We start from the raw sequence: 26,787 nt of genomic DNA on the forward strand, positions 1-26,787 counted from the left end.
GTGAGAGGGAATGAAGGGCTTAGAGTCACTGAGGGGGAGCACCTTTTTTTTTTTTCAGATGTGTTCACCCACATTGCTAAACACACCTAGTGGGTGTTCTTGTGAGATCCAAGGATGCAGGTAGATTTTTGCTTTGGTTAATCTGACTGTTCAGATATCTGCTTCCACCTAAGTACAACATAAGTCAGAGGAATTTCTTTCTTTTTTTTTTTTTTTAAAGAAAAATCATATTAAAAATATGTCACCACTAGCATCTCTTTTCAGAGACAGTGTCCTTGTCCCTTTGTAACAGAATACTTTCGCATTTTTCACCCTTTTCAGGGCTTTGAAAACTATTCAAATGAAACAACCTGAGAGGGAAAAATCACTCTTTGCTCGATCTGGTCGCAACTTGTTAACATTTGCAAACTGATGAAGGGTCACAAGAATACACAGCTTCACTTTAAAGGGATAGTTAGGAATCTTTGAAGTGGGGATGTGTGAGGTATTTATCAAGTAGTCTGTGTGTCACCTGTAGTAGATAGTAATCAGCGCGTCCCCAGGTTAGAGAAGCAGCAGGAGTCTTGAGGGAGGAGAGAATGAGCAGCAAAATGTATTTTAGCCAACTAATAAAAAGGACCACCTAAAAACGCTGTATTTAGAACATTTTCACTGCTTTACTTTGTCAGACAGCCCTTTCCCATGGAAAACCACTATAATATAAGCCAAACATCGAAATATCAAATATCTCTTTGAAGCCACCAGATTTCTTAACAGTCACTATAAGCCAAATATTGGTGTCTCTAAAAAAAAAAAAAAAAATCAGACTCCAACCATGATTTTAGCTCAAAGAAAACGGGAGTTGCAGGTGTACCACCGCCTCAATCTGTTAGTTGTTTGTTTTGTTGTGTGACTTTGGTGTTTTAAAGGGTTAAAATTCAGATTCACTGAACTCCTGCTCACCTCATCCAACACCTCAGAAACTCTGAACGAGTTGTTGGGAACCAGCGCTCTGAAACTTGCTTTCAACACTTTCCATGTGGAATATTTCTTAGTAGAATGTTAATCAGAAAACCTGAGGAAATGAAATCAAACTGCATGGTTTCATATTAATACTAGTAGTTAAGGAGTAATTTTAATAAATAAAAACAAAGTTACTTGAAGAAATCTGGAAGTGTGATGTGGTGTGTGTAGAAATACATAAATGCGTATGAACAGCCTCTTTAAACTGAACTGGATGTAGACTGGAAAGGTCTCTCTCTAAGACACACACACACACACACTCACACAACTTAATTACCAGAGAGCTGTGTGCACATCAAATCATCTCCATACATGAACGGCATTAATGTACATCTCTTTTTGGCATGCATATCCATCCTCACAGCCATTCATTATAAGCTGTTTTGGCTCATTCTGAGTGCAAAATGAGAGTCTGAGCAGGAAATGAGAGAAAACACACACACACACACACACACACACACACACACACACACACACACACACACACACACACACACACACACGCACGCACACACACACACACAACCACACAGTGACACACACAAGTAAGCACAGAGGAACACTATACTAGAGTCATTTTTCCATCTTTTGCCAAATTCTAGTTGGACTAATATTATTTCCAGCTGTGATGAGGCTCAAACATACACTAATGAAACAGCTGAAGGGCACCACCACCTGGTCAACAGTGGTTACTACAATTAAGAGGCAAAAAAAATCCACAGAAGTGGTGATTTGCTGATACCCAGTGGATTCACGCTGCCATTACAAGTCTGATCACCAGGACTAGGTTGTGAATTTCACATCACAAAAAAAATAACATTTCTTCATGTCCATGAATTAACAATCATATTGATTCCATTGTTAACCAAACAACATCATTTAATAAATGATTTTGCAATACAAAACATCTGTGCAAAAATGTTCAGACAAAATACAAAGACAAGGCCTCTCTTGGTCAAAAGGATAAGCATGTAAACCTTCTGTAATGGGTACACTGTTATCGAAATATAAATTTAATTGTATTTTGTTTTTCTTTTCTTAATGGATCTCGAATAAAACAAAGAAAAAGGCACAATAATGATTTTTCTTTTGCCAAATACAAAAATACCTTGATTAAGATTCACAGTCTTGTGTACAAGTGGTTTCTGCGCTGCTATATTAGTACACATAAATTCTTTACATGCTGGAGGTCGCGTGTACAAACTAAAGATGCCAAGGTAGCTCGATCTGCTTCAGAGGAACAAAAAGATAAAAGTACAAAGACAAAAGGCAGCAATGAAATAAAAACTCAATGGGAAAATTAACTTGGACGAGATGTGACATGAGGAACAAACATCTTCTCCCTTCATTTTGCTGATGGCAGACAATCAGCTTCTGCTGAATATATTTGCTTTGAATAACTTGGTTGGAAACTAAAGCTCAGTCTAATGTAAATCTGATTTTTTTTTTAGTCTTTAGTGAACTGGAACAGCTGCTTTTATTAGCTGGTTTCTTGGAGTGACATCAGGTGGTAGCTATGATTGAAAGGGGAAGGGTTTAAGGGTAGATTAACTGAAGTCTTACCTCTCTACATTCCACAAATGTCAACTTAAAGGAATAGTTTGGATTTTTTTGAAGTTGGGTTATATGAGGTACTTATCCATGGTCTGTGTATTAGCCACAGTAGATGGCGGCCAGCATGTCTGCAGGTTGGAGAAGCAGCGAGGAGTGCCAGCATACAATCTACACAATGTGTTGCTACAAACAGGGGTCAGCTGCAAAATTTAGCAATCTAAAAAAATCCAATATCAGCTCATGAATATGCTGAATTTAGACTATTTTCATGGCTTTACTTTGCCGTCAGACAGCCTTTTTTGATGGGAAACCGCTGTTATATAAGCCAAGTACCACTCTCTCCAAAGCCACCAGACTCCTTTGGCAAAAACATTAATTTTACCTCATGGAAGAGGGGAGTTTCTGGACTTGATTGTTTTGTTTGTTTGTGTTCGGATGTACTGAAGTCACACAATACCACAAACAAACTAACAAATCAAGGCAGAGGCAGACAAGCAACTCCTGCGTTCTGCAAAGTAAAATTACTGTTTTTGCCAAAGGAGTTTGGTTCCTTTGACAAGAGCAACATTTGGCTTATTTAACAGCGGATCATCATCAGAAAAGGCAAAGGGGTGAAAATATTCTCTAAAATGTAGTGTACACCGAGACTTTTCTTTTAGGTAGGCCTTTTTATGTGGCTGCCATTTACTGTTGGTAATACACTGACTATGGACAAGTACCTCATACAACCCCACTTCAAAAAATCTGAACTATCTTTTTAAAATTTTACCATAAAAAATGCACCATTAAAAAATGCACTATAGGCATGAAGCCGTCCTCACTGTGCTCTCTGCTCCGTACATCTACAGTGAAATGCTGTCAACGTACCGTTGTGTCATGCTGGTTAGAAAATACAGCTGACTGATAGAATGATAGTCAGTAAACAACAGCAGAGTGCAACACAAACGTACCAATCAGAACCAATGATTGTCTACTACACAGGTACAACTAAAATTACAAACTGGTCTGTTACTGGTGACTTTCTTTTAACAACAAACACCTCATATTTAGCCGTGACTGAGGCATCATCTGTGTGATTACAGGACTGAGAAGAGGTCATCATTTACCAAATATACTAACTTCTTCATATCACAAAATGATATTTGAGTAAATGCGTCCAAAATCATATATGCTGATCCACTGCTGGTCACTGGACATGTTGAAAACGTACAAATTCTAACTGTAATTTAGAGACTCACAAGGAAACTTTCTTTTAAAAACCCGCACTTGTCCTTGTTGGGATCACCTACATGTCAGTACAGTTGGCTTCATGTGTTTACTGTTTCCATAGCAACTATTTATACCATGATACTTTCCATTTACTGATACAGACCCAAATAAAAGCAACATACATAAATCTCTCATGAAACTGATCCTTACTTATGTTAAAAATTCTACTGTTTAAGCATAGAGTGGGCACAGATTTAAGCATATTAATCACACTATTTATGAACTTTTGTTCATGTATACGGCGGAGACCTTAGAAAAATAAAAACTGAGGCTCATTTTTGTTGTATTAACATCATCTACTATAAGCCTTATGTGCTTAAACCCTCCAGGATTTGTGTATTTTCACTCCTCCATATCTTGAATAGTATTTTTTTGTATAATACAGATGATGAAAAACAGGAAAAAGAAAGGACAAAGACATGAAGACAAGCCATAAAGTTCCTTCAAAATGCAAATACTGAAAAAACTCTCCTATAAAAAAAAAAAAAAAAATTGAAACACTATGTCCAATTTACAATAAAAACGTTCTTTTGTGAGGGTCAAACTTTAGCTTACAACACTGAGTAAACTGACCCCAGCTGGCGAGCGGTGAATGAAGAGTTTGCCCTGAGACCAGTCCAGTTCAGCTGTGAAGGCTGTCGAGGATTTGAGCACTTTGTGATTTCATTTGTGGATCTGCGGGGTTCCTCTGGTCCTCTGCAGCCAGCTTTTGAAGTTTGATGCCATATTATCCGCTAGGAGCGGGGGGGGGGGGGCATTATGAGAGGAGAAAAGAAGGAGAGGAAAATGATGAAGGGATGACCTGTTCAGGTGAGACAGAGAGGAATGAAGGGAGAGTTTATTGTCCTATCTGAAGTACTCCCAGATTTCTTGTTCTGCTGAGGTTTGAAAAAAGGCAAAGAGGCTTGTGTCCACGTCGCAAAAGTGTCAGAAAGTCATGTTGAGGTTGTACAAAAACATTCAGGTGTCATTTCCGAAGGGATTTAGCGTGAAAATTATGATGCAATCTGCCAGATTTCAGTGCCTGGACGGGTATTTTAGTCAACTTATCACCTGTAACCGAACTGTTTTAGTTTGAACTCCGGCTGCTTTGATGTGGAGCTGTCAACCGTTAGCTGTCACCTGTACGATTTGTACACTGGCGTATTCGAGCAGGTTAGTGCTGGTCTTCTCTGTAAAAGCTTCTGAACTGCTCGTCTCTTCAGTCTGCCGTTCCCATTCTTGTTCGCTTGATAATCGCTTGCTTAATGCAGTTTCTCTAAAATGCACAAAGCGCATTTTTCTGCTTTAATGTGTCCAGAAACAAGTGAGTCGCACCACTGCTGAAAGGCACCTAAAGGAACATGATATAAATGTCAGTGTTTCCTTCACATCCTGCATGAAAACAGTCCATTGACTGTCTGGGTTGCCGACACAGGAACTGTAATACAAACCATTTCTCAGAAGACACAGGATGGACTTGCTACTTTTTCACCTTTTAAATTCTTTTCCGTAATAAAAAGTTCTTTTGAATATATATCTTTGTATTTCATTCATTCATTCAGGACTTATGTACCGTATTTACACAGAGGTTAAAATAATAACACAACATTTTCAAACCATGGTAGTAAGTACACTTTAAACAATAAGGCATTAAAGAGTCAGACAGCTGTGTATATAGTTGTGGAGCTGCGGCAGTGTTTGTTGCACACCCAGATGTGCGTACAGGCCGGTTTCTGTTGGGTCTCCATGTGACCAGAGTAGAACTGTCAGACTGGGTCCCTGCGTGAGAGGTAAACTCAGATTTGGGTCCCGAGCAGAAAGAGTGTGAGTATCCTTCCATCTATCTATCTACAGGTCCGCGGTGATGACCGTGTCGTTGTACATCAGTACTTCAGAATCACCAGCGAGCAGCGCTGATGTTTGTGATGGGTGCTCCAGCTGTCCCACCCCCTTCTGGCAAACTTGTCCGTACGCCTGAGCCGGCCCTCCGCCGCTCCCTGGCATGATGCAGTGGGAGAGCAGCGGCGTGTTGGCATCATGGTTGGAGCCCGTGGTGGAGGGGACGCCGCTGACGTGACCTGTGCTGGTGGAGCCGCTGGCACTGCTGGGTGAGCGGCTCTTCGGAGGGGGCAGGTGGTGCTGGATGACCCTGGTGGGTGGGACAGGTGGAGGGAAGTGGGCTGGGAAAGCTGCGTATCCCGGCGGGATGGGGTACCCGTTGACGGGGATGAAGCGCTGGTGGGTTTGGGGCACAGCCATCGGCGTCCAGGCTGTGATCGGCGCCATCTGGCCTGGGGAGGAAATAGCCTGGGCGGGGTAGAGGTATCCGGCGGCGGCAGCGGCAGCGGCGGCATAGCGCGGGTTGCTGAGGTTGCTGACGGGGCTGGCACTGAGCGAGGTGGTCTGGGTGGTGGCATTGCCTCCGCCGCCAGAGGGCGTGCTGGAGCTGCCGTGAGATGACATCCCCTCCCAGGCTCGCAGGCGGGCGTGGATGTCCTTGAAGCGCGGCCGACGTGCCGGTCCTTCCTGCCAGCATTCAGTCATCAAACCGTAAAACCTGAGAGACAACAGAGTCAGTTAGGTATCAGGCAACTGTAAGAATTTCTTTAAAAGCGCATTTTAACTTAATAAACTAATTTTAATACCTAAAATTCTTAATACAGACTTTCTCCCCCACATTGTTTGTCATTTTTATGAACATAATGAATTAATACTTAGTTATGTCATATATTCAATATAATCCTACAAAAAAATTGGCTCAGTCTGTGGAGACAGACCAAGTCCAGCATCTCTCCCAATAAATGCATGTCTGTGGACCCTGTGTATGTCTAAATACTGTTTGAAAAAGAATAAGAATACTTCTGAAAAAAGTACTAAGACCTCTCTCCTCATGTTTCCTGTCTTCAACTCTTCTGTAAACATTCTTTTTTTAGTTTAGTGAGACAAGACAGAACAGGTGAGACAAGATGAGACAGATTTTAACACACTGGGTGACATGACAGGATTAGCACAATGGAGCAAAACATGCATTGGGTAACAGGAACAGCAAAAAAGGAAAACAAAACAAAACCCAGGAGCTGATGTGTATATAAGAGAGGCTGCAGGGCAGTCTGTTGTGCAGGATTCCTGTGTGTGTGGGAGTGTCTCTTTTATATAAAAGGAGGGAAAAATAAACAAATAGGGAACGAGCAAACAACTAAGTTAAGTTTTCTTGGCAGAGGAGGCTAGTGATGTTCAGGTCCAACCATTTCATTATATTTTTGTATCCATTGTTTGGTCTTTTCTTTTTTTCTCCTTTTTTGCTACCATTTTTGTTTATGCCTGAAAAGTGCTGCAACATCTTACTTAAAAATAAACTGTTTACTCTGTATTCTGTCAGTGGTAACCCTAGCAGAGTTAAATGTATGTATGTGGTTCTGCTCATGATTAGTTCTCCATCAAAAATGTACAAAGATAAAAAAAAAAAGAGTGTTTGGGTATTAAATTACAGTTTTTGTTTTTGCTCTTTATCTGTGCCTTGTTATCTCCTACAACCCCCAGTTTTACTTGTAAATATTTAAACTCTTAGTACTTTTTAAGTATTGTGTTTCCATCCTAACATTTTTCATTCTTGTTGTTGTTTTAGTACTTGTAAATAACAAGGGGTCTAAGAGAAACAGCCTTTCGATCCTCTATGTAAAAATGTGTAGCCTGAAATATGTCACGCCAGTTTCAGAAGAAGGTGAAGATATAATGAAGTCTCCGACCTTTGTCACAAAAGATCAGGGTATAAATAAGTTACATTATGTATGTCCTGTATCACCTTCTCATAATTTATTTCACAGCCGCTGATTAGCAACATTAACATGAACGTACCTCGGAGGACAGTCCTCAGGGCAGGGCAGCAGCTGCCTCTTCCTCACCATCTCCATCACCTCCTGGTTGGAGAAGCCATAATATGGCTGCAGACCGTAGCTGAACATCTCCCACAGCACGACTCCGAAGGACCAGATGTCTGAGTCGGTGGTGAACTTGCCGTAAGCGATGGCCTCGGGGGGCATCCAGCGGATGGGCAGCAGAGTTTTGGGCTGGATGCAGTAGTAGTCTGAGGAGTAGATCTCTCTGGAGAGCCCCAGGTCGGAGATCTTAACGTGGAGCTGTTCGCCTACAAGAATGTTCCGAGCTGCAAGGTCTTTGTGGATGTAAAAGTGGCTGGCCAAGTACTCCATCCCAGCAGTCACCTGGAGTCAGAAGGAAGGCAATCATTTAAGGCATAAGTAGCAGCAAGATGGAAGGAGAAACAATACACCCGCTGAATCTGAAGTTGATCAGATGAATGGCTCTTGATATATGCACACAGTCATACACACATACCAACAGAGATTCCTTCTGTCCGTTAAGATGGTGCTACTAAAGCACCACCTACTGGCCAAATAGCATCAAAGTCAGCCATAGTCACTCATGCAATTAAACAAAGTGTCCAGGAGGATGATTTTTTGGAATACAAGCCAGCTATAGGCTGTTATAGTTGAAGTAAATCTGAAAAGGTCCAGGTTTCTGATTTGATCCAGAGATTTATTGTTCCAAATTTGGTGACTGTTCAAAATTTGTAAGAGGAGTAGTAAAAAAAAAAAATAAAATAGTTAAATGGCTGAAAATCAGTCTTGACGCAAATGGGTGTGGCTTATATAGATTAGTATGGGCCCAGTGAATCCAGGAAAAAAAAACAATTTATGGTTCAAAAGTTACAGGCCAAAATGTAAAGTTTCTTCATATAGCTCCACCATCTGGCCAACTTGCCCTAAATTGCACTCCTCAGCATTACACCACGGCTGCTGGAAAAACTGAGGGACAAACATGTGTACAGGCAGGCAGACAGACAGACGTGGGTATGGAGATCACCCACCTGGATGGCCATGTGCAGGAAGTCTCCATGATCCAGGCTGGATTTCACAGTACCATCCTCATCACTGCTGCAGCCGACGTCAGAGTGAGGTGAACGCATGATGAGGAACTCGTGGAGGTCACCTTGGGGTAAAAATTCAAACAGCATACAGACCGGCTGCTCCTGGGTCACCACACCCAGCAGGCATACCACGTTTGGGTGCTGCAGCTCTGTCAGCACTGCGGCCTCCTGTGATGGAAAGCAGTGATCAGTGAACTCACAGCAAAAAAATAAGGAGAATGCTTCATTCAAGCAAAAATATTGGTGAAACACTTTATATCTGGTCATTGGAGTCTGAAACCTTAAAGTGATAAACCAGGTTAAATCTACTTAACAGCTGTAAGATGTTTGTTGGAGGGTTGCAAAGTCAAAAGACAGATTTTTGGTGTGTCACTTTAAAGTTCGGGTCTGCCTGGAAAGGGAGGATTATGTTTTCACGAGTCATCTATTTCAATCCTCCTTAACATCTAAAATTATCTGGACAATCCTCCAGAAGTTACAGTTTATTTTTGGAACTATTTCAAGTGAATTAATCAGCTGTTCAGGGACTTTTAGCTGTATACAGTCTGCCATCGCCCACTACATTTACCTTCTGTGCAAATATAACAAGTCACGCCTCAAGTCTTGTGGGAAGAGAGATCTTTCCACTGCGAAAATAGATCCTTGAAGTTTAAAACAGTTGATTATTTTAGCACCACGTTTAAGTTTCGCAAGTCAGAAACAACTGCCAGTTAGAAGCATGTCTTTTAGACTGACTCACTATTGAGTCTTGGAAATGTGGTACAGACTGTTACATGTGGTTGATTTTCATCTTTTTTTTTTTTAATCATGTGATATAGGTTCTCTGTGTGTGTGTGAGAGAGAGAGAGAGTAAGAGTGAGTGGGGCAGGAGGTTGTCCACAGCTAATCTCACATTTGCACATTTATGACTTCATGGTCAAGGACCTGCAGTGATTCACAATCTTTTAAAACACTTGAAAAACCTGTTTTACTGACTGCTCTGTTTTATACTGACTGCTGACTCCTCAGTCCTCTTAAACGTCTGATTGGGGCAGGAAGTCATCAACAAGGCTGGCTAAAAACAAGGCTTCTGTTGCAGGCCACATTTCAGCACTTAAAGAAAAGTTTTGTTTCATCTTAGACTGCAGCATCTGTAGATTAATTCTATATTTGATATGTTAAAATCCACTAAAGTTACGATATGTGTCTGTATGGTCGTCATATCAGAGCATTCAAGGTCCGCTGGTAAAATGAAAGACGCAAACTTTGCTGCAAAAACTATAAATTACTGAACATGATTCTGTTTACTTGTTCAAATTCAATTCAGTTCCTGGGATCAATCAATAAAATTCTGAATCACTTGGACATGCAGGTTCTAACCAACAAACTGGCAAAATAAAGTGATTATTTACAATTTCAGCTTTTGCGAGTTTCACCAGAAATGTAGATTCCATAGCTATTATATTGTTCTAAAGCCAGAGAAAATGTTCTAAATAAATGACAATGTTTGAATTGAGAAGTTTGGACTCAGTGTCCAGTTTATTGTTAAGTTTATACAGCTGGTGAACTCAGGACTCTTGACTACAAGAAGCCTCTGCTAGTTGAACCTGTGTCCTCATCAGTATGGTATTTTTAAACATTTCTGAGTATTTCTTCAACTTATGGAAAGTTGGAAAACTTAAAACTTAAAACTCTGGAGGTAGAGATCCAGTCTGTACCTGCTGGAAGTCGCTCCACTGCTGGGCAATGGAGATATCCTTCAGGGTCTTTATGGCCACGAGCTGAGCCTGGTCCATGCCCGGCAGGTACAGGTGACCCTTGTAGATCTTCCCTAAAGGGCATTCCCCGAGCTCCTCCATGAAACGAACAGCCGACAGGGGAAGCTCTTTGGCCTTGCTCTGCAGAGAGAAGCAGGAAGAAGTGAGATCAGTCGGTAGAGAGATGTGACAGAAAAATTAGATCATTATTTTCTTTGTTAGGCCGGTACAGTACTTTCCTCACCATTATCCCCGTATGGAAAAGTGAAATGTTGACAAGTTTACATTGGTGCTTTTAATTCGCTGCAGGCGAGCTGCCAAACATAACATCAAATATGTGTTTGAATTGTTATAAAAATTAAAGTACAGCCCGGAGAGTTGATAATTGTCATAATCAGACTCAGTCCATTACATCAGCTCCTAATGACTCTCTTTAAACCTTTGGAGAGCAATGTGGGAAAATCATAAAATAGCTTTCACAGCTTTAAAATGTCATTTAACTGACAAGTTAGCAGCTTATAGGAAGACTAAGACATTAATTCTCTTTCCAGTAAAACTGTAGAATCAGATGCAGAAACAACAGAAAAAAAGCTGTAGCTCTCTTGGTGAGGGGAGGGGGCACGGCCTTTTTTTGTCTTTGACTCTAACTGAGGAGGTCACAGCCTGGAGGTTTGTTTACGTACAGCTAAATCCAAGTACAAGACTGAGCCAAAGCATGAGGTTATAACAGGGTCACAAATGTTTTACATTTCACTAAGACGTGATCAAATCAGCTTCTTGAATAAAGAGTAATGTAACACTTCGTTAAAGTCTGAATGTGCCCTCTCAACAAAGACAGTTCAGCTGAAAATGTAGTAAAATCAATTACTAATTTACTAATTTTAGCAGCAAGTACATTTAATGTTCAAGCTAATACAAAGAATATACTGATTTTGTTGACAAAAGCAGTGATACTTTGACCGTAATAACCACAAAATATAACATCAATAATAAAATTAACTGAATAAAAATCTCCTACGGCTTCTTTTTAACCGGCTAATGTACCACCCACTGTATCTTTGGCTCATTTCATCTGAGTTCAAGGAGAATCCGACCAGATTAAAAAAAAAAACTAAATGAACGTAGCCGATCTTCTCACGGATGATCTCGTTAACTTATGTAGGTCACATAGATGTATCAGTAATAAATTGACTGTTTCATAACCGGTTAGAAAGTTATTGTAGCAGCTTTAAGTTACACCTAAAAACAGATGAAAAGAAAGTATTTAATTTGGTTATGAAGTCATAAAAAATGATAAGCCAGTGTGAATATAAATAAATGTGAGCATAAATGAGGAAAAACGCTGACAACAAGTTTACTGTTTGAGAAATGTGAAAAAATAAAACAAAATTAAAATGAGATCAAACTTTAACATTTCAAGTTAAAAATTTATTAGCCAACTCTTTGTTAAAGGACCAGTCTGTAGCTGGTGGTGAATTTACAGATCGACACGTGTGTCAATAAATCCACATAAATTTTACACACTGGACCTTTAACAGCAACTGCAACTGATGCAAAATTACAGTAAAAATAAAACTAGAAGATAGACTAGGAAGAGATCAGCAGCATACTTTTTGCCAGTGTGTGTGTGTGTGTGTGTGTGTGTGTGTGTCTGTAAATGAGTGTGTAGGGGCTGTTTTTCCCATTTTGTACGGGTGTTTATTCATCATGACTCGCTGTCCAGGTGATCTCAGAAAGAGAGGGAGTAGGGATTTCTTGTGTGTGCGCACGTGTGTGTGTGCATGTGTGTGTGTGTGTGTGTGTGTGTGTGTGTGTGTGTGTAGCTGTACTTGAAGATAAAAGGTGAGCAGAGGTTGGCACAGATTGTCAGATTCCAGGAACTCTGAGATGAATAATGAAATTCCTCGGTGAGCAGGAGAGACACACACACACACACACACAGGCTTGTATGATCTCTGAGGGGGGTGGTGTGTGTGTGTGTGTGTGTGTGTGTGTGTGTGTGTGTGTGTGTGTGTGTGTGTGTGTGTACATGTGTGTGGAGTGAGTGTGGGGGCCTGCTGATGTTATGAGAGACACAGATGTTTTTAGTTATGGGTTTGTTTCACCCCTTCATTTCTCCCCACACCCAAACCCTCAGATCCTCCTCACACCACAGCAGGTTTGTGTGTGTGTGTGTGTGTGTGTGTGTGTGTGTGTTTATGTGTGTCTAAATGGATTGTCACAGCCAATGACCGCTGGGTGACCCTGCAGCAAAGCCTGCTGGGTAGCAGACTAAACTGCTAACTAAGACAAAGCTGCAGATAAGAGGGGTTTGGACGAGTGACTTGACACATAAATGACTGTATGATTTAAGGTTTGTCATTCATCAAAAGGGTTTTAAAAGGTAGAAATCACATGCCTCATTAACCAAATTATCTTGCAGATTATCCACATAATTTGATTACAGAACTGGGGCCGCGTTACAGAAACTTCCTAACTTGTAGATCCTATCTTCACTGTTTGGTAACCATGCTCAATGTAACCAAGTCAATGATCCTATCCTAACTTAAAACCACAACGTTTTTTCATATTGTATATTGTTTGGAGGCCTCTGTGTACAAAAATGGTAGTTTTTCCACCGCAATATCCACAAAAACAAGGAGGGATGTGCAGTAAACATATACGGTGTCCTCCTTTGCTGAGCTGTAAAGTGTGAATGAGATAGTTAGCATGATAACTTGGATTTTTGGGTGATCTGTCCCTTTAAAACTTAGACATTACATGTAAATCCTTGTTTACCTAAATTATTTTATTGCTTACTTAACTATCAGATGGGGTACACACATTACAGAACCCTTGCTGTGCACAAAATTCATTGTATAATTCCACAAGTTCATGGCCGTCAATCTTTGATCTCGCGCTACTTTGACTCTTTGCAGATACAAGTTCGTCCTGTAAACACAGCGAGGACAGACTCCCCTTTTTAGGCCAGTGAAGCACTTTGTTCCATTGCAAAACACAAAATAATCCACAGATATTAATGGCTTCTGACGCTTTGGTGACATTTTGCGGTTCTTTCTTCAGCTGTTGACGGTAATATTATACACACTACCTTGAGCATCAGTTCTGGTTCGCACAAGCAGACACACTGTCTCGATAACTCTCCTCCCACCTCCACCACCACCAAAATTATGTGGAAAAAGATAAACAGACATGATATGACTGAATGTGCAACCTTGAAAGAAATATGATACAGATCCTAATGTGAGCTATGTGTTGGCTGGCAGAGCAGGGCTGTGATGATCTACATTACAAAGGGGCTCTATGAGAGACGGAGGGGAGGAAGGAGAGGTCCAGAGGCAAACGGATGGAGGGAGAGACAGAAGAAGAGCAACAAAGAGAGATGGATTAAGTGAGAGGAGGAGGAGGAGGAGTGTGAGGCAGAAATGTGGAAAAAGAGACAGCGGGAGAGAAATAAACAGAGAGGAAAAAGAGCTGCAGTTGAACATTCCTGGACCTGCTGAGCTCTGATGATAGAGATCAGATGAAGCTTTGCCTGAGAAAAGGTCATTTCCACACACACTCCAGCCAGTAATGCTGCCAGCATGCTGCGACCTATCCCAGTTGACACACAGAGGGCCGTGCCGGTGTTTTGACTACTTCCTCAGTCGCCTCTCATGACTTAAAAAGACAAACACAGCAAAGGAGCACCGGTCTAGACTCACCACAGGACAGTCCAACATGTCCTGTGAGTGTTTACAAGTGTGTTTTAAGCAGCACTGATGGTGGGAAGACTCAAGTTTATACTTCTGATATGTTCAACGAGAATCCAGCAGAAAGAAGGAAAAGTGGCAGAAAAAAGGGACACAGAGAGAGAGAGAGGTGGATAGAGGTGGAGCACAAGCATATGTGGTGTTATGTGCAGCGTAAAAATGTATATTTCACACATAACTTAGTTTGGCTCAAACAAATTGTGGTGCATTTGACCAGCTGCTTCATTTAGGCCGGTGTGAAAGCTGTCAATCAAACTCTGGTGTAAAGCAGACAACCCTGAATTCTGCTGCAGGTCATATGTGACCCGCCACAATAATATAACACTGCTGAGTGCATCTGCTGATGTGGACTGGAAAGATGTTCTAAAAAGGGTTGTTGTTGAACTAAGCGATCAGAATAATCAGCATGTATGTGTATACAAGATCACTTTGTAATGCTAGTAAACGTACAGTAACTGTTGTTCATAATATTAATACAAAAGATGCCTTTTTTTTATCTTGTTTCTGCCTGTTTGTCAATATCAATTCAGCTCAGTGCTGCATACCCAGCTGAATTTCATTTTCCAATTTGGATCATTGTTGCATTGATAATGCAGGATGACATCATCAAATCCCACCCACACTGTCCCGTGCTGTGACTGTGCTGCTCTACCTTTGGCTTGTATGCAGTTGTGAGCATCGACATCTCAACGTTTTGTCCTCGGACTGGTTTGGGCTGGCGAGGCGCAGGAGGCCTGGAGGACTTCTGGTTGTTGCGGCACACGCAAATAAAGAAGAAGAGCATGGCAATGGCCAGCGGGATCGCCACACTGGGAACCAGGATGTACAAGATCTCCATGTTGCTGCCACCTGACTTGTCTTTATGGTCTGTAGGGACGAATGGCGAGAGAGGAATAGTATCAGATATATAGATTATTGTATGACTGGACAATATCATGTGATAAAAAAGACACAAGTAAGAGAAAATTTAGCTGCAACAATTGTGATGATTGATTAACTGTTTATATATTTTCTTCTGATGTGACAAAAAAGATCTTGGGTTTGGGGCTGCTGATAAAAACTATAACATCAGCAACAACAAAAAACTATAAATCTGAAGGGTCTTGTGGTGATTGTGATGTATTATTTTTTCACAATTTTCTGATGTTTTACTGAACAAACGAAAAAATAATTATTAATTGCAGCCTTATATCACACTGAAAATATGTAAGTAAGAATAATGTTGTCTTTCAAAAAGGACAAAATGATTAAATTATGGTGAAAAGTAGAAAGAAAGACTAAGATTAGCAGTTTTACTTCATAAAATAAAAGTCTTGGACATTTTATTTGCATAAATTACCACCAAATACTCGCAAATTTAGAAAAATAGCATGATGTTTTTGTGTAATGGGGGACTTGGACAGCAGGTGATGGAGATCATAAAAAGGTCATTAAATATTCACATTAAATAAAGATTACCATTAAATACCTATTAATTTGCACAGAACAGACTCCTCGTCTCTTACCACAGATGGCTATGTCGCAGAGCTCCATGCGGACCCCCTCGTCCAGCGTGAAGCACCAGGGGGCCTCGTGTTTGTTCCCAGGGTTGCGGCAGTACGAGTGTCCCCCGTTCAGCTCCGGGTAGCGGACGGCCAGGTAGGTGTGGCTGTGAGGATACTGAGAGTTCCACGGCTGACACTGACGCCCCGACTTGGTCATGCTGACTGTCCCTCTGTAGTCCGCCCCGCTGTTGTTGTAGCATTTGTGATCTGAGGGAGAGGGAAGTGTGGTTGTATTTTCGGTGTTAGGTTGAGGTTTAGTAGCTCATATTATCACTCTGGCTCTTTATTTTGGGTGGCTGATATTTATCAGTGAACTCAGATGTAGAACTAGACTGCTGCTGGACTGACAGAGAGACCACACCTGTTTACTTACTTTTCTTCTTCAAAGAAGCTTTAAACCTCAGATTTGTTTCCTTTTTCACCAAATACAATTTAAAAAACTTTTATTTGAACAAGAATGGCTGTTCATGGGGTGTGTACTTGAGCTAGCCACTGACGCCGACTGACATTCTTGGGTTTGGAACAGTTTGTTGGACAAAACAAGCAAACTGAAGGTCACTTTGGGTTCTGGGAAGTTATGATAGTTATGTGTTTCACTACTTTTTGATGTTTAGACTAAATAAAATCTGCTAATTAATCCACAATGAAAGCGATCATTGACTGCAGCCCACACTTGCGAGTTTCCAAAACATGGATGTCTCTCCTGATATAATAACACTGAGCTCTATTAACAGCAGTAATGAGTGAAGTCTTACTCTTGTTTATGGGCTCCGCCATGGGGATGCCGATCCTCAGACAGTTGGCGGCCTCGGGGCTGTCAGAGGCAGCCAGGTCGTCGCAGTTCGGCAGCTTTAGTCTCTTCAGGATGATGGGGTTTGAGCGGGCGATGATGTACTCAGTCTTACACAAGTCGTTCTCCAGGATCTCACACTCGTCCTTGCACAGGTCCCGAGGTTTGTCGGTACCGGTGCTGCGGTCGCACGTCGGGAAGGCAAAGTGGCAGAGAGAAGGGATGGCAAACTGGGAACAACGATCGGACAAGTGGTTGGACGTCCCGATCATGGTGAAGGCAGCTGGAGAGAAGAGAGTCAAAAGTTATCTATCTATTTAAAACAGCAGTCTGGTATTGTAATTCATCTACAAATTTAGCATCTATATTAAGATTTGTTGATGTGTAAAGGCACTTTCCTAAATGCACCAGAAAGATAGCTGAATGTTAAGTCTCATTCCCAGGATGTGAAATATTGACGATTTGTGTGTCTCAAGTGTCTCAAGCACAACAATATAATGAGAAAATAAGGAAATACAGGCAGAAGGCAGGGTCTCTGCAGGTACAGCCACCACCACACACTTCTAGTGGGTAATAAAAATTAATATACACTTTCTTACATTCATCAAAAAAGATTACAAAGTTATGTGGAAAAAATCCTGTGCTCAAGTTTCTACTCACTTTTGAGCATCTAAACATATGAAGGATCAAAGGGGGAGTCTGACAATGAAAACTGCAGCTGTAAACGTATGATTCATAGTCAGACTGTACCGTTATTGCAAACATGTGCTTTTCTGTGGCTGCGATTATCAGTAGAGCAGCTCTGTGGGGGATGCAGGAAAAGACAAGCCATTATAAAGTGGATAACTTAAGCTGACAGTTATCCAAACGCTCCTGCAGCACATGTTGCTTGAATAAAGTGATGCCAGAGTCATAGTCAAGATCAGTGAAAGTGATATTAAATTTAAAACGGTGAATAGCTACTGAATGTGGATGCTCTGGGTAGGAAATATATGATTTCCAGTCCTACTGTAGGCGTGCTGCGACCATTTGGAACCGTAAATCTTAATTATCACTCGTCCTTAATGTTTCAGATTAGAGCTGTACTGAACTGTACGGATGTAATCAATAACATTCACATTAAAGTGACCACCGAGGATATATTGTGTGCATGCAACCACACTAAACAAAAGCCCAGAAGCAGAGGCACAGGCGTGTACAACAGTATGAAACAGTATGTGTGCTCCATACAGACTGGTGACCCTGCTGAACTTCCTCTGAACTTCGTAAGTGACGTCCTGTTTTCTTCCTACTGCATATTAGTTAAGGTTTACCCTCTAAACAGTCCCCATCCACAGATGGTTTTCATTGATTTAGTGTACATGCAGAGGAGGCAGCTTTACAAAGGTGCTCCATCAGCCCTGGTTGCTGAAGACACATGCGAGGAGTTTTTTTGGCTACTCAAGACAGAACTGCTAAATGATGGCTGAACTAGTGAACTCATTGGATGAAAGCAGGCTGTCAGCTTGTCCTTGTCAGAGATAAAACGCCTGAGAGGGAGCGACCCGTTTGTCCTTAAAGTTCCCCGCCAGAAACATTTTAACTCTGCTGTGATTAATATTTTGTTAAATATTGTTTTCCCACATGAAAGTCTACTCTTTCTCCCTCACTGACAAATTGTAGATATGGTCTTGTGTCCATTACCACAACTTGGTCTAGGTAAACTAGTGAGTGTCACACAATTTAATACCGTAGATGAGGAAAACACAATATAGTAACTTAACATACACTAGAAAAGCAAAAAACAAACCCTAAACAAACCAAAAACCCCAACCAAACTAAAGACAAAACAATACAAAATGAAAAACATCTTATATCCTGTAAGTTTCTGTACTCTGTCTTCTTACTCAATGTCCTCACTGAACATACAAGTATTGCAAAACAGACTGACTTTCTCTCTTTTAAAAAAAAACTTTTGGATACTTACAGATAGTGACTGTTTTTTTTTTTTTTTGCTTCGTGCATAATTTGAACTTTTTAAAGTTCACTAAATCTTCAAATTTCAGGGCTTTTAATTGTATATATGTAGATGGATATATTTGTTAAATGCCGTTGTAAATAAAAAAGTCAATATGGCCAAATTGTGTCTGAATCATTACCAAAAGCTCTGCATGCATCTGAGCGAACATTTGAACAGAATCTGTTTAGCAAATAGTTTTAGAAAATGCACATGAACTTGAAAGAAAATCCAGAGTGCTGCAGAAGAAAATGTATGTTAGAAATTCATGCCTTCAACCCAACAAGTGGACTTTTTTCAGAGATTCTTGAGTGTAAGCAGTACCTGATTCTTCTGCAGTAAAGGGGGTCAAATCCACTAATACAGGTCGCCTGTTTCTTACCTGTGATCTGGGTCTCGATCTCGCCCTGCATCTGCAGCGAGTCGACGAAGATGCTGCGGTTGCCGATGAAGCGGGCGCAGGCTATACCTCTGTACGGCTGGCAGAATCCATCTTCATCAAAATCGTCCCTGAGAAATATGGAAAAACAGAGGAGACAGTGGAGAGAAACTCAGTTGTTTACAGACATCTCAACAGAAGACTTGTTTCATGGCAGGCACACTGATAATAAATAGCAGGGTAAACACAGGTGTTACCAATGATGCTAATTAAGGTCCCGTTAAATTTAATATAGCAGAGCCTTTCCAGTGAGCCAACATGCACAATAGCAGCACCCTGATTCTGTTAACCTGAATGGAATGAGCCCTAATTACTATCATTGGTAACACCTGTGTTTGCCCTATTATTTCATGTCAAAATGGCTGCTGTGAAAAGGTTAATATTAACACAGACAGCATGTCTGCAATATTTGCATAACTGGAGGAGGAAAATGACTTCTGCAGACAGAGTTACAGATGCCCAAATATGCTGCAATACACAGAAATTCCACTAGAGGTCAGTCTATGGTTGAAAATGACAAAAAAAAAAAATAGCTAGTTGTGCTTCAGTGGAAGAAAAGGGCTGTTTCTTGTTTCTGGTCCTTCACTAAGAGGTCTGCATTTGTCTGACCAAAGATAAGAGTCATTTTCAAGTCAAAGGCAGAGAGCTAAAACACACACACACATACACACACACACACACCAGTTCACAGCACAGATGTAAACCGCATTAGGAATTAATGTTTGGCTGTTTCACTTTATTTCTGTTTATGGCATAGAGATGTCATCATGCGCCCTAATCTGAAACACATGCAGAAAGGAGGGCTGATGATCAAGTTTTCACAACTTTTACTTCCTTTGGTGACTCTTGAATTTTTGGCTCTTTTCTACTTTTTAAGTAGTCACTCTGTTCTTGCCCTTCTCTTTTAATCTACTTATCTCCCGCTCTCTTTTTGTTCTACCCAGCTTTCTCACCTCTTTTATTCTGTGTATACACACACATACACACATGTGCACACACACACACACACGCAAACCACATGCTGACTAGCAGGCTATTCGCTCAGTGTGAGATCACCATGTCATGTGCTTTAAATTGTGCCATATGGGGACTTTAAGACCAGACATAACCACAATATATAGGGGAGTGCATGATGCCACTGCGCATGCACGCACACAACCAGGCACAAAATCACCATATTGTAGCTATTGGCTGATTGAAAGTACATCCTCATGCTTCAGACACTACTGCTCGAGTAATGGCAAACAGAAGCACTCTGAAATTAGGAAAAAAAAGGTAACACATTGCATTATAAAGTGGACAGATGCAGTCTTCAGCTCTGATTGGCTGTGTAATGATGACATAAATACAACTCTGTTTCACTACAACACACTGCTCCATTTCACTTTGTGTTTAACTGTAAAATAGAGCCTGTTGAGGTTAAACGCTTCATTATCATCCGACCATGTCTGCAGCTTTTGTTGACTTCAGTCAGGTAGTTTACAAGTGTGTGGATTGCACTAATTAGTCCACAAACTGTAAAACTGTACTAAAAGGCTTTTAAGATGCAACTTACAACAAGGTGACAACTGTGCAGGCACGCACAAATAAATAAACATCCACGTGAGAAGAAACACACAGCCTAAAACACACACACACACACACACACACACACACACACACACACACACACACACACACACACACACACACACACACACACAAACAAACACAAAAACCATTTCACTTTATTATGTGAAAGTTAAATGGTAGAAGGGAGCAAACATAACCCTCGGAGAGGTGGAGTGGTTAAACGTGTGTAAAATACAATCCACCACCTTTAGTTCTGGCCAGTGAAGAGAATTTTCACTGAAGAACATTATCCATTTTTTCTCAATACTCCAAGAAAAAAAATGGCAGAGCAGAATCTGGGCTCTGCTGGAGAAAATTTATCAGTTCAATTGCAGGTCACTTTCACTCATTATGAAATTATCCATCAATCCGATCCTATTGGCTGGAGATGGTTACTGAGATAAATTCAGCATTGGGTTTTGAGATGGGGTATAGTTTTACATCTATTTATTTAGGTAATATTCCAACTGAATTTAAGGGTCAAGATAGAGTACCCTCTGACTGGCCAAAGAACCACCAACAAAAGAGAGTAGGTAGCATTTATAAGGGAAATATATGATATGATATGGAGGAACTGATCATTTCTCTAAGACTTTGCTTTGACAAATTTTGTAAGTTCTGGTCAAAATGACTAGTGTATACGAGTATAAATATTACATATAAATAGGCTGCATTAAAAGGTAAAGGAAAACAAAACATATTGTGATTATTTTCACAGATATCACAATTGTGATATGATCTACGATTAGTAGCAATGATAGTTTCTGCATCACAATTCTTCCTTTATCAAAAAATTGTAGAGTTCTGTGATTTGGATATTGCACTTGCACTTTTGATCATATTTTGACATAGAGAAAGGAAGTCACGTCCCTTCTGGTGGACCACAATGAGACCTTACTTTAAATAAGTAAATAAAGTTGCTGTTTGTCATGAAACTGCTGACATATCAGACTGTGAAGATGCATAATTAGTCAGACTACACACCCAACGGTTGCATACCTGACGTCATGATTTTCTCCCTCCAAAGGATCACGTTAGCCGCTGAAGCTACAATGTCTGTGTGATTTCATACTGGGATGTAGTTACAAAAGCAAGAGGTGCATGCTAGTTATTTCACCTCCCATCTGGTAAAAGGACCAGGAGACACTGATAAAACATGTCAGGTAAGATAAAGTTACAAGGGATGTTGGTATTAGATGAGAGGTGTAGTTCACTGATGACTTAATGACAAACCAATCAAAAACTGAGATTTTCTTGTCTTGTAAAATTATGATCATTATTATTATTATTATTATTTTAAACTGACAAACATCATATGTATAATTCATGGCAGAATTCAAATAGGACCAAAAAATGATTTGTCTCTTGCCGTTAACTGTGGCTTATATTTTTTCCAAAATAAAGTCCCATGGTGATCCACTGGAAGGAGACGGGCTTCCCCTCTCCATTGAAAATGTAACCCTTAAAACACAGCTATAGCATACAGTGATATCACACGAGCTGCCTTGTATTGCCTCTGGTCTGCTCAGGTTTTTTCTAATACTGCACTCCTCTAAAACAAAATTACAAAAATAAAATTTTACAAAAAACAAAAAAAAACAAAAAAAAAAACAAAAAAAAACACCCACACACAGCATTCGTAACGCCATGGGTGTGTACGTTTGGTGTGAGTATGGGGTCATTAGGTTCCCACTCTCTGAGGAGTGTTAAGTGACTGAGAGGCCAAGGTCAGCTCTCTCTTTCTACCCTTCTGCAGACCTAAATGGGCTTTCCAGACATGCACACCCATACACACACACATATATTCACACACACACTCAAAGAACTACAGAGCAGTGGTCTGCATACTGCCGATTCCATGGAGATATGGTAACATTACTTTTATGGCCTAATACAGGTTTAAGCAGATTTTATCCTTGGAATATGTAATTTCCTACTAAAATGTGGATATCGGTAATAATGAGTTCATGTTGCGGTGTGCCTGCAGACGGCTTAGCACCCCTCCATCAAGCCACAAACTCACAAACTGCCTCATCTTCAGATATTTTCCCTTTGGCGAGGGGCTTCATCTCTTTAGGTGAAAATCATGTCTGGCATTACAGCTGTAAGAGGAGAGTCTTGTAATAAAAAATCAGCCGCTGTGAAAACTAGTTGAATTATTTGAGGGATCGTTGATTGATTGGGCTGCAACCCTTCCCAATGTAATGAAGCAGAATATGAAAAAGCAGCTAGAGAGCATGAGAAAACACACGCTGGAGGGTGTCCAGGCAGCCGAGAGGTTAGTTTGGTTGTGCGTCACAGAGGACGGTGGACACACACATCCACACTAACATCAAGCCACACACAGACAAGTAAATGACAAGGGAGAACAGACGATCCACCACAATGCAGCCGGATCCCCGCAGGCAAATTACAACTCTGGCCAGCCCGGACGGCCTCAACCAAACCAGCTCAGCCCAAATCACAAATCGCCCCTCACTGCTTTTTATATTTTAATTTCTTTCACTCTTCTCCAAGTCGACTTAGATTGAAAGCCACGTCTGAGAGGCATATTAAAGTGTCTGTATCCTGTCCAGTGCAGCAGAAATGACTTACGGCATGTCTAAAGAGAGGAATGGGTAGGAAAGTCACATCTAGAATAACGTAATCACTGTGAGACATCTGAGGTTTTCTGAAAATCTCTCTTAAGTTTAGTTTCTGTGTGTGTGTGTGTGCTTCTATTTGTTTCTCTCTTTGCTCTGTGTGTGTGAGCTATTCCAGGCAGGGAGAGCCAAGTGTGGTTGCTATTTGTGTAAACAGTGGATGGCTGTTCGGGCCTTTTATTTTACACACCAACGCCACGGGCCCTCTGTGTAATGTTTTATAATAGTTAATTACAAGGAGAGGCTTTTCCCTGCGAGCCCCGATCTATAATCCAGATCTAAACAGAAAGGCGAGCCTCACCACAGAACCTAAACAAGGTATGGAGGACATTGATTCATTGTCCAATTACATTTTTTCCAACCTCATTATTTATTCAGGGAAGCGCTTGTTAAGCAGCCATGCTCTTTTTCCAGCACCACCCTGATTCACATCCATACGATTACATTCATTCACACCTGGGTGGTGCCACTACAATAAGACCCAGACCGCAGCTCCAGAAAGTTTCTATGTCAGCTGGTTTTATGTCTATGTCAGTTTTTTAATAAATCCTGACAGGTTTGTGACAAGTTTTCTGCTCTATGACTATGCATATATGTAGATTTGCATTGCTTTTTTAAAAAAACATATATTTTGGCATCTTTTTGGCTTACTGCATAGAGACAGACGATAGATGGGAAAAGGGGTAGAAGGGGTCCAACTGCAGCAAATCAGCCCCCTTTCTGCCGTCAACCCCTGCTGGTTGAAGGATGTAAAATTATTGCATTTTCTTAAAGACGTCAAGCAATAGCCAGGTCAGTGTTCAAAAAATATAATTATATTAAAAATGCTGATTGTTCATAGTCATGGCAGCTGTTAGAAACACAATGTCCTCCTAAAAGCCCTTCATTTTGCTTTACTTAATTTTTAAAATCTGTGTTTAGTATGTACGCTAATCATTTATGTAAGTTAAATTGTGCTAAGTAAGACTCATTTTCCTATCATTATGTTCTTGAAGATAAGAAACAAACTTTCACCTCAAGGGTTTTTTAATATTGTAATTCTCGGTCAGAAAGCCAGGGCCACTGCCGAGGACTAACAGCCTCAGTGCATGGGTGCATGCTCTACTGCATGAGTTAGAAGTGCGTTCCTGCACTGTGTTTTTTAAATCAAGAAAGAGATGTGAGCGAGCAAGCCAGCAAGGAAAGTAAAGTTCAAGGATCATGGACCTAACTGATATGCAAATGTGAAAAATACCAAGAAAACATAGTAAAAGTAAAACTGCAATATATCTGCAACACAAGCATATATTTAGCTGTAAGCCTCACAGTAGCCCAAAAAATGTAACTGTATAAACACTAGTTTGTATATTGTCTCATTAAACATGACCATATACACACACATGCATGTACAAACAAAGAGGCAGAGACGTTAAACTGATAAACCAGAAACTGACGATGGGATGAAGTGGGCTGTTTTGTCTGTGTTTCAACTGCAGCGATGAAACACAACTGAAACGTGAAGAATCGAGGCTGAAAGGGAGAGTTTTTGAAGCAGAGGAGGATGAATGTTAAGCCCACAAAAATGGATGATTCACTCAGGGTCAACTCCACGTTTACTCATCCTCAAAAAGAAGTTCAATTTGGTACTTAAGACAAGACTGGATTCCTTGAACACTCGTAATCAGTCAAAACGCTCCATCAGCATTTTCATTCCTTCCACCTCTCTCTCTCAACGCGAGGCTCAGACAACTCAGCAATACCAAAATATGAGGTTTTTGACAAAAAATAGTTGGTTTATGTTACAGTAAAGCATCTTTACTTCTTTCTTTTGCTTCATAGTCCGTGTGTAATCTATCCCAACCCCACTGCTGGACTTGCTGGATATGAGTGTATGCATGCATCTGAAAGATCAAAAAGATACAGAGCACCTTAATCCTAAGCATCAAAAGGAAATTATGAGGTTCAGACTGTTGAGCATTATGAAAAACTACTAATCCTTCAGGTATTTTGAGTGCATTACTTTCTTAAGTCAACATTTTTGCCATTTGTTAAAGATTCAAACATTTTGCATGTTCAAAAATACATTTAAATACCTTCAGAAACACCTGAGATAGTGTGGGACTACTACTGTAGCTCACGCTCTGTTTACTCTAGAATAAACCAGCCTCTCCTTGCTGAAGTTTTAATTGTTGGTTCTATATATCATGTTTTGATCTCTAGGCTTTCAGCATGTAAACTTGGGTATTTCTCACCAACAAGCTGTGGGCTGGGATGATGGGTTTGTGTTGAGCTTTGGGGTTAAGGGGATGTGAAACTCAACGCTTTTTGTTGGGGGGGGGGGGGGGGGGGGGGTCTAGAAAGGATGGGATTTGAGGGTAAGGAGGCGAGGGGCGGATCCTGATGACATTTTAGATTTCAGGGTTTTGCTTCCAGGAGCTGCTGCGGGTGCTGAGTGAAAAGGAGATGAGCTGCCGGCAGCATGAGGTCACAGCTCGTGTATCGTGATTGGGGATGTCCCTCAATTTGTGCTATTATGTGTGTTTATATGTGTTTCTCAAACATACAATCCCTGCTTTTGTTTTAGAGAGCAACAACAACCCCTGAATCCCAAACTGTGGTGACTTCTGAAACAACACAATGAGCTCAGAGAATTTTGAAATTTGAGGACACTATTCAATCCTTTAGTAAGATCAGAAGTATGGTTTAAGGGACCAAGTCAGTGTTTGTTTTAAGTATTTTTTCTGACTTTTGCCTTTAGTGTGGCGGGACAGCTGTAGAGAGACAAGAAAGGGAAGTATAGGGCCGCTGGCTGGAATTGAACCAGACCCACTGCAAAGCCTCAGTACATGGGATGCACAGTCAATCAGCTGAGCTATAAGGGTCTAGATGTCAAATAAAATACATGTCAAAGGATTTCTAAAGATGGTTTCTGTCATTTCAGGTAGTTCTTACCACACTGATGTTTGTTTAAGTGCTCATTTTTTTCTGATTAGTTTGGTTTTAATTAAATAGTTAAATAAAATTTAATTAGTTACAATTAACAGTTGACCTTTGTTCACGATTGAGTTAACTTGTTGCATGGGCGGGATACTCGAAAACACAGCTCAAACACTGGTCACTACTGTGTAGACTCATAGGAAGTGGGATGTGTCATCCATCTGTCATTTATGTCAACGACGGAAACCAATGGATGGCCAGAGACTTAAGAGTCAAGTAAGATCCGGTGATGCAATGAATAAATGTCATCCAACACAGTTGGTTCTCACCGTGTTCTTGAGCTCAGTGAGTCACTGAGATACAAACCTTTGAGACTTTTCAGTGAGTGTTTGCGAACATGTGTATTTGTGTTAGATGGTGTCCAATAACAAATGAAAGACACTTGTGGGTCTGGAAAGGAATGGATGAGCAGAGAGGATGAGAGGTAGAAAACAATGGACAATCGCGTGGTCGCTGTACTCAAGAGACTGCATTTCCTCCCTGGAAGTAAGTCTGACACAGATGAAAAAGAAGATGAGAAAACAAAATCTGTTCTGCATTATTCAGCCT

General features: G+C 40.7%; 1 protein-coding gene across 1 annotated transcript in view; it reads right to left on the bottom strand.

Moving 5' to 3' along the window:
• Positions 1 to 3,939: 3,939 nt before the first annotated feature.
• Positions 3,940 to 26,787, bottom strand: part of ror1 (receptor tyrosine kinase-like orphan receptor 1) — a 167,596-nt gene continuing 144,748 nt past the window's right edge. Inside the window, exons 5-12 of the mRNA XM_084723668.1 lie at positions 18,953 to 19,080; positions 16,540 to 16,857; positions 15,746 to 15,991; positions 14,893 to 15,107; positions 10,450 to 10,629; positions 8,693 to 8,920; positions 7,663 to 8,027; positions 3,940 to 6,364 (exon numbers count right to left, since the gene is read on the bottom strand). Coding sequence (XP_084579794.1) covers positions 5,656 to 6,364; positions 7,663 to 8,027; positions 8,693 to 8,920; positions 10,450 to 10,629; positions 14,893 to 15,107; positions 15,746 to 15,991; positions 16,540 to 16,857; positions 18,953 to 19,080 — 2,389 coding nt within the window. The 3' untranslated portion in view covers positions 3,940 to 5,655. The remainder of the gene's footprint in view (positions 6,365 to 7,662; positions 8,028 to 8,692; positions 8,921 to 10,449; positions 10,630 to 14,892; positions 15,108 to 15,745; positions 15,992 to 16,539; positions 16,858 to 18,952; positions 19,081 to 26,787) is intronic.

Source organism: Lutjanus erythropterus, chromosome 7 (assembly GCF_056507025.1).
Source record: "Lutjanus erythropterus isolate fLutEry1 chromosome 7, fLutEry1.hap2, whole genome shotgun sequence".
Lineage (NCBI taxonomy): Eukaryota > Metazoa > Chordata > Actinopteri > Lutjaniformes > Lutjanidae > Lutjanus > Lutjanus erythropterus.